The sequence below is a fragment of the Schistocerca piceifrons genome, chromosome 3 (genome assembly GCF_021461385.2).
Source record: "Schistocerca piceifrons isolate TAMUIC-IGC-003096 chromosome 3, iqSchPice1.1, whole genome shotgun sequence".
Lineage (NCBI taxonomy): Eukaryota > Metazoa > Arthropoda > Insecta > Orthoptera > Acrididae > Schistocerca > Schistocerca piceifrons.
In genome coordinates this window covers 859,374,813-859,394,812 of record NC_060140.1, presented here as the reverse complement: position 1 = coordinate 859,394,812, position 20,000 = coordinate 859,374,813, and the positions used below count along the sequence as shown (strand labels likewise).

Genomic DNA, 20,000 nt, shown 5'->3' with positions numbered 1-20,000 from the left:
GTTGAAAGTTGGATTTCCCGTCGATGTTGTGTAGGATTATATGGTTATACTAAAGAGCAGTGAAATTGGCAGCTGGAGGGGTAAGTATAGAAGACAACTCCTCCACCTTTTCCTACATGCTCCCGCCACTCTTGTTTTCCCTGCACACCTCAATCACCACAAGTTGGCAGTCTTCCACTCGCGCGTGTCGAGCTTAATCCAGCAAACTATGCCATGAGACAGTGGCTGGCACATGTGTTGTCAATGCATTACATGGCACTCACTTGAAAATGGCATGATACCCTAAATCAGCAGATAGCACATTGTAATAATGATTTTGGAATCAGAGGTGGACAATGACTTATTTTAAACACTTTATTATGGCTGAGAAACCGTACACCAAGAAAACGCTTCAAAACTACTTTAGTTAACCAGCAGCTTCTCCGCATTAATGTAGACTTATATGTGACTCTTCAAGTTTTCCCGGCAGATATGTTGTGAATAGTCTTCACAGGTTTGCTGCCAGATGATGATGTGCAAATTCCACAACATTTCACTGGAGCAACTCTTTGACATCTTTAGATGGTTGAACCTTGCTAGTGTCCGGGTATGACTGACATAGCTAGCCACCAGCAAGGTTCAACCACTTGAAGATGTGGTACAGTTGCTCCGAGGAGATATTGTGGAATTTGCACAACTTCATGTGGCAACAAACCCTTGAAGACATATTTAGCCTTATATGTTTTGTAAGGTGTATTACAGCCAAATACATTATTTCTGCTAATCTGATAAATTATAAAGCTATTTTGGTTTTGATTATGAGAACATTTAAGCCTTCCTGTGTTTTGCAAGTTAGCTGCCCACATGTAACACCAACAAAAGTATCAGCGCAGGCAGTGTATGCCCGGTAGTTAGGGGAAGGAACGGGAAACATAACATTTAATGCAATTTATTGCAGTTTAATTGTCTTGTTCTAAAAGCTCATTATCTTTCTTTCAAAGAACGTTTCTCGAAACCCTTCCGTCAGGAAGTAATTTTCTTGTTGATTTTCAGTGTGGCATATCCACTTAAATCACAGTTTTTCACTGTGACATCACCAATTGTTCCTTCAAGAAAATTTTGCACATTTCATTCTGTTTTATTTCTAAACTTGGTCCACTTTGATCACAAAAGTTGTACATTTCATAATTACCAGTTTTGATCATTACCATCTTCAGATCTGTTAAAAATAAAAATACAGTAGTGTAACCAACCAAGTTCAGTTAGTTGAAGTAAAATGTGTACAGGCCTAGTGATACATAAGACAACAAAAATATTAACATGTTTAATAGCCATACATACCATAAAAATATTGTGATGTAGGTATCAACGTCAAAATCTGTACATCTAGGTACATAGTAAGTGCTGATTACTGCCTGGGTACGTTCTTATTTATATGAGTAACTGAGGCCAGTAGAGGCCACTAATGCACATAGGTAACCAGTATTGTATCTTCAACAGTAAAAATTCGATATCTGGAGTCATTAATTGAAAATACTTCATATGGCAATAGAGCGTCTGACAATAAAACATCAACTGCCATGAAGTATGTGGAAATAAAACCCGTACTTAAAATCCACATTAATTATGAATGTGGTAAAGGAATAGCCTCTCAACCTCATGGCCCATGCCTGCTGCTGAGCTGTCAGTTTCCTGTTGATTATAAAGGTGCTTGTGCCACCTGATTTTTGTACAGCAGCCTAAAATTTAAATACTTTCTCGTGCACAATTTCTTCCTTCTTTGTACTTTATCAGGAATTTTCCCCTTTCTTCTCAAATGAGAATCACACAACCCTCTTACTGTTTAAATACATCACTATTCATTCTTTGTGGATAATTACTGTGTTTGAGGGCTATAAATATTTACTTTGCACTTTTGATAAAGCCATATTCAGATGATCCTGTATGACGGGCATTGTCTGTTTCCCGTGCCAATCAGTACTTTCATCCAGTTGTTGCCTTTGAATCAAAATAAACCCTAGCTGTTACAGTATCAGATTTCTCTATCAAATTATTTTTCCATTGTTGCATTTCCTGTATCTAAGGCCCAGAAATTTTAGAATTCTTCCATTCGTATGGCAGCCCCTGTGAAAGCAATCTTGTCATGTAAAACACTTTCTGCCTTTTGCCTTGTAGGATATTCACCAAGATCATAAAATTACAGTACAGTGCAATTAACCAAGTAGTTTTGGAAATTGTCCAAATCAGAAACAGTTCTTACACTAAAATGACCACGTTTCCATTGCCCATGCTTCCGCAAATATTGTTGTTGTGACACACAACATACATAAAAGTACAGCACAGTGGGCAGCTGGCATATATCATGGCAGAAGTACGATACAAACTTTCAAATATGTAACAAACAATTCCAAAGAGGAAAACAGACAAAGTAACAGTGTGAGTAACTTGATACGCTGAGACAGTAGGTAGCCGGTAGAAGAGATTGAGCAATGCAACGTCAGTATATTATGCTGCCATACTCCAGCCCAGCGGCAGTGGCACTATGTGGACGCCAGCACAGGGCATCGTGCACAGGTGCAGTGTTGCGGCTATCTGGTGGCTGGACCACAGCTGGATCGGCCATCCTTTCTGACACACTGTGCGGTACCCTGTGGCTGCTAGACCAGAGCACAGAGTGGTTGTAACTGCAACCAGCGGTGGCATCGACTATTTGTTGTGCCTGTTGAAAGGTGCGGTAACCCAGCAAGTAACTGCAGTTATCTTTGTGATTTGTTGTGAAACACCGCATGCCTGGCAGTAGCTTTGAAACATCTTTGGGAGTGGTGTCCCCATCGTAACAATTGCCTGTATTCAGGTATAGTTGGTTCTCCGCATAACTTGGAGAAGTTTTGTACCGGTCTCGAACTGACTTTGTCTCAGTATCAGACACTGTAAAGGAATAAAGAATAACTCTTACATTCTCACTAGTTTTTTCTAGATTTTTTATATTCTGGCACTCCTTTGTAAATAATCCCTTTCCACCACCATCACTCCTGTTGAGACAAACATTTAAAATCTATAATTATTATTCATAGCATAGGACCTTAGCCTACCACTTTTTACTTATTGTTGTTGTTCTTGTCCCAATGTAAAGAAATAAATTGTACCCATTGGTGGTGATAGAGATGTGCCAAAAAGTGGAGGGAGAGGAAAGATACAAATTCCTGGTTCATAACTTTCCTCTCTTCCCTACACATTTACATGTTCCGTGGAGTTCTTGTCAAGCACATCGTGTGTTTGAAGTTAATTTTGTTACCTATTAGCTTTCCCACATCATTGGTTATGTGGTCAACAGTTTTTATGGGTGGATATTTCACTCCCTTCTGTGGCACACTAGGGCTTAGAGGTGGACAGTGCAAGTGATTTTTCTTTCTGCTATTATATTTAATGCTACCATTGTTTTAGAACTGTGAGTAATTGCTGGCAACTAACCTCATTAAGGAGTAAATGTGCTTTGGGGCTGTTGTCGGTATACGTGACTGTTTAAGTAGCTGGCTACAATAAATTCTAGTGAGTGCCACAAATCGTCTTTATTTCATGTTTCTGTGCAAAAAGGTTGTTTACTTGTTGAAGAGTTACATTAGAATATGATGCTCTAATTCATTGAGGGGTGGAAATAAGAAAAGTAAGTGAGCTTTTTTTATATTTTCATCTCTAAAATGCGCTGTTATTCTAAATGCAGAAGATGCTGTACTCTAATCCTACCATCAGTTCTTACCAACTGAAATTGGGACTCTTCTGACCAGGCCACAGTTTTACAGTTGTCTAGGTCCAAGCGATACGGTCACGAGCCAAGGAGAGGCGCTGCAGGCGATGTCGTGCTGTTAAGAAAGGTACTTGCGTTTTTCATTTTCTGCCGTAGCTCGTTGATGCCAGGTTTCGCCACACTGTCCCAACGGATATATTCGTCGCACGTCCCACATTGATTTCTGCAGTTATTTCACACAGAGTCGCTTGTCTGTTAGCACTGACAACTCTCTGCAAACACCACTGCTCTCAGTCTTTAAGTGATGGCTGTTGGCCACTGAATTGTCCATAATGAGAGGTAATGCCTGAAATTTGGCATTCTTGGCACACTCTTGACACTGAATCTCGGCATATTGAATTTCCAAACGATTTCCAAAATTGAATGTCATGTGCATGTAGCTCTGCCTACCATTCCGCATTCAAAGTCTGTTAATTCCTGTCGTGCAACTGTAATCATGTCAGAAACCTTTTCACGTGTTCACTGAGTACAAATGACGGCTCCACCAGTGCACTGCCCTCTTATACCTTGCGTACACGGTACTACCCTCATCTGTATATGTGCATATCACTACACCATGACTTTTGTTGGTAACAAGACCGGATCAGATAATACGTGCCTGTAGCAATTACTCTCCACTTTCAAGATGCTGTTCTGTTCTGTGCATTCCCTGGGTCTCTTAATGTGACACTCCACATTCTTTTAGTTCAGTAAGATGAAAACTAGTTACCAGCAACTGTCAACTGCATAATTAAGTGTGTGTGATGCTTTGCAATTGCTAAATACGCATGGGAATTGGACATACACCCAGATCTCCTTCCCTTCCTCCTCCCCCCCCCCCCCCCTTTTCTTTTTCCACCCTTTCTTTTTCCATCTCCTCATCCTCTCGCCCACTGTTGTCCATCCCCTTCTTCCCCTCTCTCTGTCCATCTCCTCCTTCCCAATCTCTTTGTCCATTTCCTCCCACCCTTACCCCCACCCCTGCACCCTTTCTCTGTCCATCTATTCCTCCCTCTCTCTCTGATACTGAGTCTTGTTTATTGTCATTGCATATTCAGATTCCATGGTAGTATTCTAATTGTAAGCCGATAAGCTGTAAATACGACTTAACTGTTTTCTGTGAAAATCGACTGCGAGGGAGAAAACAAAACAAAACCGCACATATTCGTAACACAACAATGCACAGCATATTATTTCTCACAATCAATTTAATGTTGTTGGTTAATGAAATATATATCCTATGTCCATATGAATGTTTATGAGACTGTCGTGTAAAAATTTTGAAGTAAATTGGTGAAGAACTTTCTGAGCTTTTTGCTAACAATATATATTTTTTTAGAGTTTTGGCAATTTTTCAGCTTTATGTATAACTTATATATTAAGAAAATACATAGCCAGTGCCCATGCAGATGTTCATTAGAGTATCATCTATATTTGTTTGTTCAGAACATGAAATCTGCAGAAGTTCTTCACCAGTTGCTTTGAAATTTTGACACAAAGTTTGCTTCAAATACGTACAGTTTTGCATATCAATTGGAGTGCTGTCTTATAATATGTAAATATGTATTTAATCTAAAAAACGAGAACATTATTACCGAAAATCTCGAAAAGTACTTGACCGATTTATTTCTAATTGTTATTCGTTCATCTAATGAACATTTGGATCGACATGTGCTATATATATTTTGTAATAAATATAATTTATAAAGAGTAAATGCTGTTGCCAAAAACATCATAGTTTTTGACCGATTTACTTCCTATTTTTTACTTGGTACTCTAATGAACATCCAGATGGACATAGGCCAGGGGTGGGCAAATAGCGGCCTGCTGATCACAGGCGGCCCACTAATGTTTTTTGTGTGGCCCATTAAGACACAAAAATCAGCCTTGAATTGAGATTTCTTTTCTGTGCAGAACCCAGAAGGTCTACTAGGGCGGCCACATCGATACGTGTACACACAGCGCAGTGTAGATAATAATCCCACGAAGTTGACACTTGACATAGTGGCTAACGGGAACACCTATAAAGGAATTTTCAGTTTACTTACTTAGTTGACAAGAACTACAAAATGAACCTCCTAGAAGACTTTGAAGTATATAATCATTCCCACCTAAATTCAAAAGATTTATTGAATTATCAACTTGCAAAAAAACACACTATTTTGATTCTGTATCATCTCTTATAAAATGTTAAAATTGGGTCTTTCCTTTTATATATTGGAACTGTTTGTCTTTTTTTTTTATTCAAATGTATTATATATAATTCCCTTAATATACCTTGGTTATATTTTTAAACAATGGAAAATCCAGGATGGAGTAATTACGGTATTAGGGAAAGGACACTTGCTACACATGATATAGCGGAGATGCTGAATTGCAGAGTTCAACAAGTACGTATGTGATTCGGGTACTGTTAATTGTCGACCTGTGTTTACAGTAATCATATACAATAATACATCTCTTGACGTACCATGGCATTATGCTTCTATGTAGAAGACACTGACATCTGCAAAAACCAATACTAAGTTTCTGTAATATACTAACAATATAATGAAAAGGATAGTTGCTACTCACCATAAAGCATAGACACTGAGTCGCAGAAAAGCATAACAAAAAGACTGTCACGCAATTAGCTTTCAGTCAACAATATATTTTTGAAAATTGGACAACATACACACAACCACTCACTCACGCAAACACAACCCATACACATTACCACACAGACAGTAGTCATGTGTGTTAGTTGCATTTGCATGAATGTGTGCTTGTGTGTATGTTGTCTAATTTTGCTAAATGCCGAACATAGTCATCTAACAGGTACTCAATTTTCCTTTCCATTCTTCTGTATATTATTCTTGTTAGCAACTTGGATGCATGAGCTGTTCAGCTGTTTGTGCAGTAGGTCTCTCACTTATTTGCACATGCTGTCTTCGGGATAGTATGGATGAAATTTCTCCGAAATTTTGATGATACGTTGCCAGTCTCATAGCTTTTACACACCAGTGTAAATAGTCTTTTGGTTGCCCTTTCCTCCAATGAGTTTAGAAATGGAGTGTTATTGGTCCCTTCTGCCTTATTTGATCTCAAATCTTTTCAGAGCTCTTTTAAATTCTGACACTAATACTGGATCCCCTACGTCTTCTATATCAATAGTGGAATTACCATTGCACTCTTTAATGTTAGACCCTTGCTTTTAATTTCACATTTCTCAGTACTTCAGTATCTCACTTTCTTTCTTACTGATTCTTTTGAACAACTCTCATAAACTTCAGTTTGCTCTTAATCATTACTAAATTGTGATCAAAGTCTGCATCTGCACCTGGGCAGGCCTTAAATTCATTATCTGATTTTGGTCTCACTTTGTGGCTATGATTTAATCCAGCTGAAATCTTCGCGTGTCTCCAGGCCTTTCCCAAGTAAACGTCCTCCTGTTGTGATTTTTGAACAGTGTATTCACTATCACTGATGAAAATTGTTGAAAAGAACAGTTATTCCTACTCCCTATTACAACATTCTAGTCATCCATGATTACTAGAATTACTCGTACATATTAATCGTCTTATTAGCATTCTGCTATCCTGTGCAATTGTTGTAGGAACAGCAGGAGGGCTCAGGTTATTAAGTTTTAAGTAACAGTTCCAAATAATTTCTTTTATTCAATTCTTACTGAAAATTAATATTAAAATCTCCACAGATTAGCATAAGCTTTCTTTTGTCATCCGGGTGACATAATAAAGGCACAGATGTTTCAACAAACATTTGAAAATAATAATTATAAATGAGTGTTTAGGTAACAGCAATTCACAAGTACATGTTTCCAGTTGCTGATCTAACCAAAAACTACTGGTTTCTGTAGATTTGAACGTGGTGTTGCTTTTAACATACCCAACAACTCCTCCTTTCTCCCTATTTTGCCGCAGAAATAGGACACTATCTTCTGCTCCTTTATGAATTTCTATGTGTACATGTAACAATATTATAAAAGTTGCTACTTACCTTATAGCAGAGATGCTGAGTCGCAGATAGGCACAACAACAAAAAGACTGTAACAAATAAAGATTTCAGCCAGTAAGGTCATCGTCAAAACTAGACAAACACCCCCCCCCCCCCCCCCACACACACACACACACACACACACACACAACTGCAGTGACAACTGAAACCACACTTCACAATATTGTTAACTTCCAGCTTGGATTTTCCATTTTTTGATCTATATTTACATGATGCTCTGACAGCAACAACATGTTAACATTCTTTTGGATTCCTCGATTACTAAACAGACCAAGAGTTCATTAACGTTATATTTTAGTTGCATTACTGTAAGCATAATCACACAAATGTTTTTCATGAGACTCCATTTAACTTCATCTGTCTTAAAACAGTGTGCCTGGATGATGTATTTAGCTTAGAAAGGGCTCACCTTGCACTTGAAATCAAATTAATTTTACTATTGGTGAATCTGACAAGACTCTTGACCACAAAAATAAAGAAAGATCAGCAATTTTTCCCCCTCCTGTAGTAAGGTGTAGGCCATTTCTTGCATATCCCCACCTATAAAAAAACTGCACCTGCAGAGTGATGTAAGCTCCACCTGAAGTTAGCACTAACTCGATCATTTCCTGGTTAATTAGCCTTGATGACTTTGTTCAACAAGGGTTGATCATGTCACAGAAAAACATCAACTAGACTCACACTTATGTGTGAGGTGGTTGCATGTAGCTTATCTAGTTCACTCCTTTGAATGAAAAGAAGCTAAAGATTTATGTAAAAAATAATCCTCTAAATGGTCAACATGTTGCCATATTTTTCACTGAGCCAGTGTGCTACAGTTGAGGTGTCTAGTATCAAAACCAACCCAGTCATTGAAGAGTTAAGTTCTGTGTGAAACTGATTCACAATGACCCCGTCTTTTGTTAACTTGAGTTTTGATTTGGCCATTTTTGTGGCAATTTTTTAAAATTGTGTTTTATTAGTCTTACAATGTGGTGAAATTTCACCATAAACATAGAACAGCTACTGTTAACAAAAAGCATAATAATAATAATAAAATTTTGTTACATATACATACAATAAAAAATCTGAACTTAATAAACCCTTCCTCAAATATCCTCAATGGATTCTTATACAGAATAGTAGCATTCCTCCCACAGAATCTGCTGTTCCCTTGTTTTTAGAATCTCTGGTATCATATTAAATATGTATTTGCCCATTAACTTGTTATATATTGTCATCCCCATGTTCTGTGGAGTCTATGTATATAATTCCAATTGGTGCCTAGGAGGAATAAATTATTTCTCATGATATATGTGTGATGAAAATTATTGTCCTCAAGTAATTTTTCTTCTGTGTCGGAAGATTATAATTTCATAAATGTATATGGAGGGAACAACTGATATTTGCAGTTTCCAAAGTAACAGGCACAAGATTGTGTTTGCTGTGCAGCACACGTGTATCTGATTATTTTCTTCTGCAGTTTCAATATTTGAGATAAACTATTTGAACTTCCCCAGAAAATTATACCCGATATAATGACAGATTCAAAGCAACTGAGATATGCCATTGCTTGTGTACTCAAGTCAGTAGAATTTGCTAATATTTGCATTGCAAATGCAAAACTCCTTAATTTATTTGATAGAAAGTCAGTATGTGTATTCCAGCTTAAGTTCTTGTCCACATTTAATCCTTGAAATTTGATTGTGTCATCTTCTTCCATAACTTAATTGTTATGTTATATTTTAAGGTCCACACATTTCGAATATTTAAATTTTAAATGTACCATATGGATTTTTGCAATGTTCAGTTGCAACCCATTTTAACTGGAACCAGTTTTCTAATGTATCCAGTGTGCATACGATGGAGCTCGGAATTTTTTCTGCATTACTATCTTCAATTAAAACAGAAGTATTATTGTCTGCAAACAGAACTGACGGGGAATTTATATTTATGAGATAGTTACCCTTTATTTTTTGTTGTGCAAGTATGACATGAGCCAATTCAGAACATTGCCCTTAATCCTATATTTGACTAATTTGTAGATGAGCATGGCATGGTCACAGAGTCTACTGCTTTTGTAAAATTATGGTAGATAACCTGCAACTTTACTCCTTGCGTAGCTTTTCAGTAAAGTTATTCACTGCACACAGAGTGTTTTGTCCTCATTGAAATCCAAATTGATTACTACTAATAATAAAGTACTATTTTTTACAATAAAATTTATGATCTGGCTAGCAGCTACTGTCTCGAACACTTTCAGCAGGACTGGAAGAATAAAAATAAAGCTAAGGTTGCCATGTCTTCCCTCAACGCTTTCTTAATCAGACGTCCGACTTCGGCATACAACACATCAGGAAAGCGTCCCTGTTCAAAAGATTGGATGATTATTTTAGTTAGAGGAGGTGTTGTTATGCCACACATTGCTGTAATCAGTTTAGTGGCTATCCCATCCCACCCAGCAGAGTTTTTATTTCTTTTATGATAATATAACATTTTCCACACCCCTTATTGTTACTACTAACTCTAATAACTAACTCTGATTTGACAGTGGATCACACTGTCTTTGTCTTACTTTTATGTTGTACAATGAATTTATTGTTCGCCAGTTGTTTGGCTGTCTTCACAACTTTTTTAAATACAGTTTTATAATGTCTAACACACTCAGTAAAATGTCATATTTATTATCTTTCAATTCATTGTGGAGGTGCCTCTTCCTTTCATTGTGGAGGTGCCTCTTCCTGAAATCAGAAATTTTTATACCCTGAGTTATCCATTTATTAGTTAAATGTTATTCTAAGTGGAAAAAATTCATTAAATATTTCAAGAAAGCTAATTAAAAATTTGTCAAAGTTACTAATACTTCAAATATTGCTGTTAGAAGGCCATCCAATCTCTAAATATAGTTGAATTTTTTTCATTTAAGTTGATTTCATGTGGCTGTGGTTGCATGAAATTTCTTTGTTAATATTTGGTAGTTCAATGAATATCTTCAATGCATAATTTGTTAAGTATTATCGCTAGAGGTTGCTGACTGTACACTTGCTCTAGCGTGTTGGATGAAGTTTACTTGGAACCCAAAATTTTTTTTATTAAGCTAGTGAATTTGGACACATCATTGCTTTCAGCTGTGGTAGTAATATTGAAGCCAGCAGCTATTACAGTCTTTATCCTTTTTTGATTACCGAGATTTTCAAGCAGGCAATGAAATTTCTCCAGAAAAGCTTCAATTGTAGCTTTCTCTGGTACTCTAAATTGATAGTTAGGTCCCTCAGTTCAATACAGGAGCTTTCAAATATATGCTCTTCATTCAAATGATTAAAATCATTTCTTATTTCATGTTTTATATCAGAATGAGTGAGTATGCAAGAGTCTCCATGTGGTTTCTCTCGTCTACAAAAGCTGTTGGCTACTTTGAAGTTTTCAGTTTTATTTAGAATTTTAATATTATCAGATGTAAGGCGATGTTCATTGAGGCAAATAACTTCTATATTTTTATGGAGAGAATATTTGTAATTCATCAAGTTCATGACTTTTCATGTAATTTTAGTCTTTTTTATATAAAACTGTACTCTTTTTAAATTATCAAATCTTGTGAAAAGGCAGTTAGATGACAATAAAGTGACATTGTAATTACTTTTCTTTATAGGAATAAAAAAAAGGCATTTCAACGTAAATTGAATAATAGTATATCAAGAAGAATATCAGAATACTGAGGAGAAAACAAAGTAGGATTTCTCTCACTAAAAGTTTGTAGATCACTCAGATCTGAAACACAATGAAAATAAAATGATTTGCAAATAATCAAGTGCGTTAGTAAAACCATTATTATGATAGACACTGTACTGAGTAGTACTGTTTTTCAAGTTTTCAGTTTTCTCTCATTTAGATTACAATATCAGCATTTCATGAGAGCTATTGACCCAGACTCGGAGACTATGTTGGAATTCTTATTCCCACTGCCGTCTGTTTCACTGTCTGATGTTTCTGTTTTATAAAACTGCAATGACTGAAGATCTTCCCATGTTTAGGACACTGTTTGTGTCTTCCGTTTTAGAGACAGGGAGAGTATTGCCTTCGGTCACTGAGTGAGGTGTCATTTGAGCCAGTGATTTTCTTCTTTTATATTGACTTTGCTGCTTTCCAATATCTTTTTGTAAAATACCTCACCTTTTATATGGACATAATATTTTTATCTTCATAAAATTTCCTTTGGTCTTAGCTAATGGAAAATGCCATTGAGAGGGAGGCTTCAGTATATCACCAGCCTGTGGTTTCCAATCATTCAACTCAAAAAGCCACATTCAAATGGAAAACAGTTCCATGATTAGATAACATCTGTTCATATTCATCAGGGTAAGAAGTCCATGAATTAGTGCGAAACATTTGTGTTGTCAATGTTCAAATGGAAATATTGCCTACTGATGTGGTCACATTGTTGCATAATCTTAACAACGCAAGATTCCAGACAAAAATGTTGAGCATGAAGATTGTTGCTCATTTCTTGACATGCTCGATTATGAACTCACTGCCCTGCAAGACTTGACCCATCCTGTTGCACGATCAAGAATTCAGTGCTCTGTAAAGGTATATCCACATGATGTCTCTTTCGTCATGCACAATCGCAGATGCACAGGAATAAAAGGGCATGCACAAAAATTTGTGGAAAGAACGCATATATGCGGGAAGGACACGTGTACGCACTGGCGTTCTCGTGTACACATGTTGCCTCATCGCACAAGCAATCTGCTATGTATTCTCTTATTTGTTTGGGAGCATGTATTGTGATGAAAAGGAGACAAAAAAAAATGTGACTGTAAGTAAAGATGTATATAAACAACAGAGGTATCAGAAATACGACGTGATAACAATGTTTTATCTGCAAATTTCAGGTGGAGGTTACAAAGAGATTTAGACTTTCTGCTTGGGAAACCACAGCGAAGGCTGGCAATAAAATTTTGTTAGCTAGTAATTGGCAACTCATTTGAATTATTTATTCCTCACTTCATAACAAAGCATTTCACTTCTATCAAATTTGTAATGTGGAATAATTGTAATTTATTATTTGATTGTTTTATACCTCTTTTTACCGTAGGAAATGCCTAAGATTGTAATTACTAGCATATTTTGTTCCTTACAATATCACAATTTGTATCTACAAGGTATATAACTTTGCTTCCGAGTCTCATCAAATGCTCTCAAGTACATATGGTAACAATGCTGTTATTGAGAGGACGTGTCGTGAGTGGTTTCAACGCTTCAAGAACGATGATTTTAACATTGTAGACTGGCATAGTGGTGGAAGTGAGAATGTTTTCGAAGATGCGGAATTGGAGACACTGCTGAGTGAAGACTCGCGTCAAACTCAAGAAGAATTGGCACGATTAGTGGGAGTGACACAGCAAGCCTTTTCAAAACGTCTCAAGGCTATGGGCATGATTCAGAAAGGAGGAGCTTGGGTCCCGTGTGAGCTGAAACCAAGAGACTTTGAGCAGCATTCGTGTGTTTGTGAACAGTTGCTTCAGAGGCAAAAATGGAAGGGATTTCTGTATCCCATTGTGACAGGGGACGAAAAATGGGTTCATTACGATAACCGTAGACACAAAAAATCATGCGAATACCCCAGCCATGCTTCTACGTCAACGGCCAAACCGAATATTCACGGCTCCAATATCATGCTCTGCATTTGGTGGGACCAGCTCGGTGTTGTGGACTATGAGGTGTTAAAACCAAGTGAAACAATCACAGGTGCTCGTTATCGAACGCAATTAATGTGTTTGAGCAGTGCATTAAAAGACAAATGGCCGCAATACAACGAGAGGCATGATAAAGTGATTTTGCAGCACGACAATGCTCGACCCCACGTTGCAAAAGATGTTAAAACGTTCTTGGAAACGTTAAAATGTGAAGTCCTACCCCACCCCCCCGTATTCTCCAGACATTGCTCCCTCTGACTGTCACCTGTTTAGATCAATGGCGCATGGCCTGGCTGACCAACACTTCCGATCTCATGAAGATGTCACAAATTGGATCAATTCATGGATCGCTTCAAAAGATGAACAATTTTTTCAACGCGGGAGTCATACACAGCCTGAAAGAAGGGAGAAAGTGGTGGCCAGCGATGGAAAATACTTTGAATGATACATGTGTAACCAATTTGTTTCATTAAAGCCTCAAATGTTGGGGAAAAAACAGCAGAAGCAAAGTTGTACACCTTGTATTAGCATCTATGAGTACCATTTGCGGCGGCGCGGTTCCTTCCGTCCCTTTACGATGGACCTGCACCTACCTGTGAACATTGTCTCAGCAGATCATCTGTAGGAAAGGCGAGTGAAACCTACTGTACTTCGATGTGAACCAGGCTGCAATTTAAGTCACTAATCTACGTTTCGGGAGAAAGTTTTCACACTAATGAAAGTTTGGAAATTTTGTCCTCAATTAATATATTCTGAAACTTGGGTGAACAAGTATCACTGCCAAGCCCGTGCTAGTCGTAACATAGTCACTCACAATCCCTTTCACTCACGTTAGCAAGTTTATGGTGCTGCATTTCCCGAAAACGTAATAGCTACAAAAATACTGATTGTTTTTGATTGATAATGCTCGCCAAATATTATGTCTGGTGGTACCAAATGCAGTCACAGTTTTTAGCCACCGACCTGCTCAATACGCTATGCGGAATATGTCTTTTCTCGTTACAAAATTCACTTAGAAATTCCGAAATTTCTGCACGTCCATCGGAATAATTATGCCATCACTTTACAATACTTTTGATGTATGAAACTCCGCTAGATCGGGCAACTTATCGTTTCCATTGGAACTACTCCTACTACACATGTCTGAACTGTTTCATGGCTAGGCTCCCACTCTTCTCTAGGACACTCTTAAGTCTTCTCTACCAGCAGAGAAAGGTGCGCGAAGAATATTGCTTTACCATTGGTTAGTTTACTCAACAGCTAATAGCAAAACAACATTCTCTCGTGTCAGTCCGCACTTTTCATCCATAACCAATTGCAAAATAGTAAACCTCACGACTGCACTTTTTACCGACGTAATTATCTAATATGCTAAAGTTTTGCTTATGCATAAAGTTATTTACTATTGTTATTTATACCTGAATTAACTTTCCCTTTACCATAAACTTACTTTACAAAACTGTTCTATAAATATCCCCTTCATCCATATCCATACTTCTTCCAAATGTTCCCACACTAAATCCTACTACATAACTCGTTAAACAATTATCTTCATATTAACCTTAAACCACACTCGTGCATCATTCATACTGCTAAAACACATAACATTTTACATACACAAAAAGACATAATAACACTTTATGAAAATACTAGAACAGTTTATGAAAAACATTCTATTACTTTAGTGCACTCTAGTGGGCACAATCAAAACTATAATCACAGTCCCCCTAGCCAATATTGTCCTCTATCGGCTGATACATAAACTACGTGCGTGTCCATGTGCGTCCAGTCTCGCATCACCATCTGTCACTATCCAGCTCTGAGACACATCTCTCACTTAACCGCCTCCAAGGCAGGATCGTTATACAACGCTACGCCTCACATTCTCATGTATAATTATGACTTGTTCCATATCCATGCAATTGTCGTGCGTAATGAATCAATGTTACGCGAGTAAATAAAAAAAAAAGTGATTATTCTGTAAACTGAGAAATACTTAAGGGAGTTTCATAATAGTTATGTGAAGGTTAATTTGCTTTGAATGTGTTTTGTATCTAATCATGAAATACGATATGTAGATTAATGTCCTCAAACATGAGAAATTTGGAAATTTCATAGATGCCAGAATACACTAGAACAGAGGTTGTGTTTTTTAGCTTCGTATTTTTTCCTTAATTTGTGTGCTGCACTTCTATTTTCAGGAGTTTGTTGACGAGCTACACATGCCCCATCACTTGTTTTATTCTGCTGTCAAGTTCCTCAGTTGTGCTTGTTAAGTTGGCATAGCATGAATATTTGTCCACAGTTTCCAAATAAACTTTTCATAAATTTTTGGCTTATTCTTCTCAGTTTTCATACTTCTTAACTTATGGTACCTTATTCTTTACAGATCGGAGACTTTATCTAATATGTAACACTCAGGGGAGCACATCTCAAATTTTTATTCAAATAATCTTCATAAGTGGCATTCCACACAACTTTTTTTTTTCTCTGTAATCATCTATAAACTTCCTTTGGAGTCAACAGACATTACTGCACATAAATTGCTTTACAGTATACCTTCGATGCACTATATAATCCTACACATATGGACCCAAGCTAAGTGTCGTCTGCTTAAAACCGAAGACGGGGAGGAATACACTTTAACACCGCCTTAATTTCCAGGAAATTAAGCATGCGTAAATGTGCATGCATAGTTGCGCTGTTTGAAATTTATGTGCGCGTGCAAAGTTGAATACAAAAAAGGCATCATATGGATGCACCTTAACATGAAGACATGGGCAGTTTTGCACTGGTTTCACGTGATAATGATAGTCTTCTACTTTAAATTGATAACTTTAACTCATTTTCATAAATTTTGTGGCTTGTCCAGTTTTGATTCTAGACATTTCAGTTATAAACAAATTAATACATTCCATTAAGTAGTGAGAGGTTGAAATTATGAGCCATGACACACACAAATAACTAATCTTCTCCTGAGACCAGATGTACTTTCTGATGCTTTTTCATTTGAATCTTAGTTTGTAAGATTTGTAAGATTGGTTTTGAGTAATAATCTTAGGTGCTCATTACTTGTATGCAAGGAGAATGGAACAATGTAAGGTTATTGAGTGAAACAAAAACCAAACCATTGCAACTGGAGAGGAATTGCAGATCAATTATATTGCAATTGCCAGAAAAATACATTAAAGATTTGGTAGAATGAAATCCTTCCTTCATAAAGTAAATTTAATATCTGTGTTAACTTAATGTTTCATATTAGCCTATTTCACGCAAGAATACTTGACTATGAAACAAGTATAAGTGATTACAATAATAACATATTGATCCTAAATAGAATCATCTGTTATTATAACTGAACTGTACAGCCAGTGTCAGTTTGAAGAATGGCGTAGTTCTCATACGACGTTAAAGTTGAAGTTCTGCATAAATAACTAGGATAGTTTGTTGGTCAGAGTTAAGGAGGAATGTTTTGCCAGTAGGATGTTGTTTAGTAAAGCATGGTGAGCACTGGTGCCGCCTGAAGTTGTGGTTTGCTTAAATGCTTCTAGACCTGAGGGCACCAGATTCGATTTCCAGCCAGCATGGAGATTTTCTTCACTCAGGAACGTGGTACTTGTGTTGTCCTAATCGTTTCATCTCAAAGATATGTGAGTTTCCGAAGTGGTGGCAAATAGAAATACTTGCACCAGATAGCCGAACAACCCCAGGTGGGGACTACCACAGTTCCTGTGATCATTTCTGTTGATGCTAGTTGACAACTGTCACAGTTCATTTTTCATTGTGTGTGTGTGTTTGTGTGCATGTGTACAAAGTTCCCTTTGGTCCCGATAATGTGTCATTTTATATTTGATAATACTCAATTGCTCTTTGTGTTCCAGTTTAAGATGATTTTAATCAGTTGATCACAATTCGATTTTGTGTCACACGTAAAGATCTCTCATTATGTAAATTATTTAGTTTAAAAATATTAGCACAAAAATAAAGTGTTGCATATATCCGTTACAGTTTGATAATTTACAGCACTTAAAACATTTATTTTGAGACTGTTCAGCTGCTTAGTGATGAATACAAAACAAATTGCCAGAACATATTGTTAATGGAACCCTTTTATTGTTAACATTGATACAGTGTTTAACTGTATGAGGCATGTAATGCAATGATAAAGAATTGATTAAATTTATTGTAGATCACTAGGAATGTGGAACAAGGTGTTAAATGGTGCGTTAACAATCATATGATTCATCCAGAATTTTATCGTTTTCTGGTTATCAATTTCTTGAAGAAAATCATTTGTTGACGTTTCACTGCAGACCAGTAACAAAACTTGAAAACTACCTGAAAATTTGTAATTAATATTGTATAATAATAATTATTATTATTTACATTAATTATTGTAATTACATTATATTTATGTAATTCAAAATTTAATGTTTCTTAGTCAGATTGTGATTAAACTGTGGCACTATTTAACTAAATGGCTGGCAGCCAACGCTGGACTCTAACAAAAGGTGCCACAAATATTAAAATGAATACTGAGCAACTAAAAATAATTATAGATGTCTGAAAACCTAACCAAAATTTTGGGTGAATTTAAATGATTTGAGTTCAGTACTATATTTCTTAAGCAATTATTATTGTGTTGCATTGTGTAATAAATATATGCTGTGGGCTCTGTTTGTTAAGTTACAAACAATTCAGAAAAACATACTGATCTGTTGTTCGTATTTGACATGTAGCTGGAAAGTCCAGAGGTGAATACAAATAATGAAAAGAGTAAAGGTAATGCACCATACAGTTGAGGCATCAAATGGTTGCTAGGAACACACAAGCTAGATGAAAACGCTGCCGACCTTTCAAGAAATGTCCTACACACACACACACACACACACACACACACACACACACACACACGGGACAGTGTATCCATGTACATTCATTTCGACTACTCTATGCTTCGGTTACAGGACGAGTGGTTATATGTACTCCTTCCGTAATTCACATTTGAGAAATATAGTATCTGTGTGTGTGTGTGTGTGTGTGTGTGTGTGTGTGTGTGTGTGTGTGTGTGTGTCACCTACTGGGAGGCCCCCTTTCTGCCGTGCTGAGCCCCTTCCTTTGCCTGTGTGGTTGCAGAGCTACAAGGAAGGGGCCGGAACGGAGGGAGGGCGGCTGACCCAGTGATTGGGGCCGCACCCACACCCGCGACCGAGCCTGGCTCCCCACACTGCCCGGTGTGCCGCCGCACATTCACACGCACCTGGTCCCTCCAGCGGCACCTGGCTGACACGCATTTCTACGTGCCCCAGAACTTCACGTGTGATGTGTGCGGCAGGTCTTACCGTTCGCGCAACAGTCTTGTGAGCCATAAGTCCCAGTACCACGGCCGCTCTAAGGAACTGGACACACCCTGTCTCGCATGATGTACGACAGGGGTGGGGAGAGATAAAAGGTGAAGGTACTTTCTGAAGAAAATTGGATTATCACGTGTCTGAGCTTTCGATACTGTTCTGAATTAAACATTTTGCAGAACGTTTAGTGAGGTGCTTTGTTTATTCATGATCTTGAGTGTTATAATTTGGAATTGGATGTAATGTGGAGAATGTATAGTCCATTTTAATATATGCCAGAACATTCATTGCAAAATGTCTTATTGATGCACTGGTTAGTCTTTATTGGTCTTCATGGCTTTAACTCTGATTACCAATTTTTTATTGTGCATAAATGTATTGGTTTGCACGTGTAGAATGTACAGCCTTGAGTGTAGTGAACACGAAATGGGATCACTTTGATCTTTGGAGAAGACCAGTGCTCTCAGTACGTAAATAAATCAAAATGTGATTGAGATATTGAATTCTTCAGTTTGTTTGCAAGTGTATTCTCCTTTTTATTATGGGCATGTCATCATCACCATCATCATCATGGCTTTCTGTTGTGAGTAGAATATAAAAGCTTTTAAAGCTAGATCTCTCGGGAGAAGGCTAACTTGAAAAGTTACCATACTCACCTGCAGCCTTGGTCAGGGAGTAGGCTTATTGGCTCATTTTTGTCGTTTGTGTAGTTTCTGTGAAAATGATAAAACTGTTATTGCCTTGCTAAACGAACCCAATACTGTATGTTAATGGAGGGAGTGTTAATTTATTCAGGACTGAAGCACCCAGTTGTTGCTGCAGCTGTATTCTATGTGCTGACACACGTGAGCTGACAGTATCACCCCCTCCTGTGCTCGACTGTCAATCACTTTGTTATTTTTATTGAGGTGTAACATCTGCGATATTTTTGCAGCCCAGTTGCTATAGTTTTTCGGTGCTGTTTTTAAATTTTTTCACTATAGTTGTGTTGTAGGATGTGGCAACTACACTAGTATTCTGTGCTTTGTTCTGCTGTGAGACAAAGTGTGTCAGTCACTAGCTGGCCCAGAAAGTATAAAACCATACACGCTGCACTACCACCATTTCTGAGCAATTTACTTTAACTTTTGGCTCAGTCCACATTGACTACGAATACAATAAGAACATGTTTGATTTGTTGCTGTTAACTTATCTTTG

At 37.3% G+C, this 20,000-nt stretch overlaps 1 protein-coding gene across 11 annotated transcripts in view; it reads left to right on the top strand.

Moving 5' to 3' along the window:
- The window catches only part of LOC124787647 (broad-complex core protein), a 223,696-nt gene that overhangs the window by 86,455 nt on the left and 117,241 nt on the right, over nucleotides 1-20,000 (top strand). Inside the window, exon 6 of one of the 11 annotated variants that reach the window (XM_047254440.1) lies at nucleotides 18,589-18,910. The exons of 8 other annotated variants lie outside the window; for them this stretch is intronic. In XM_047254440.1, coding sequence (XP_047110396.1) covers nucleotides 18,589-18,875 — 287 coding nt within the window. In that variant the 3' untranslated portion in view covers nucleotides 18,876-18,910. Of the gene's footprint in view, nucleotides 1-18,588; nucleotides 19,298-20,000 lie in introns of those variants that run through there. 2 more of the 11 variants (XM_047254441.1, XM_047254439.1) reach the window with 2 other exon arrangements.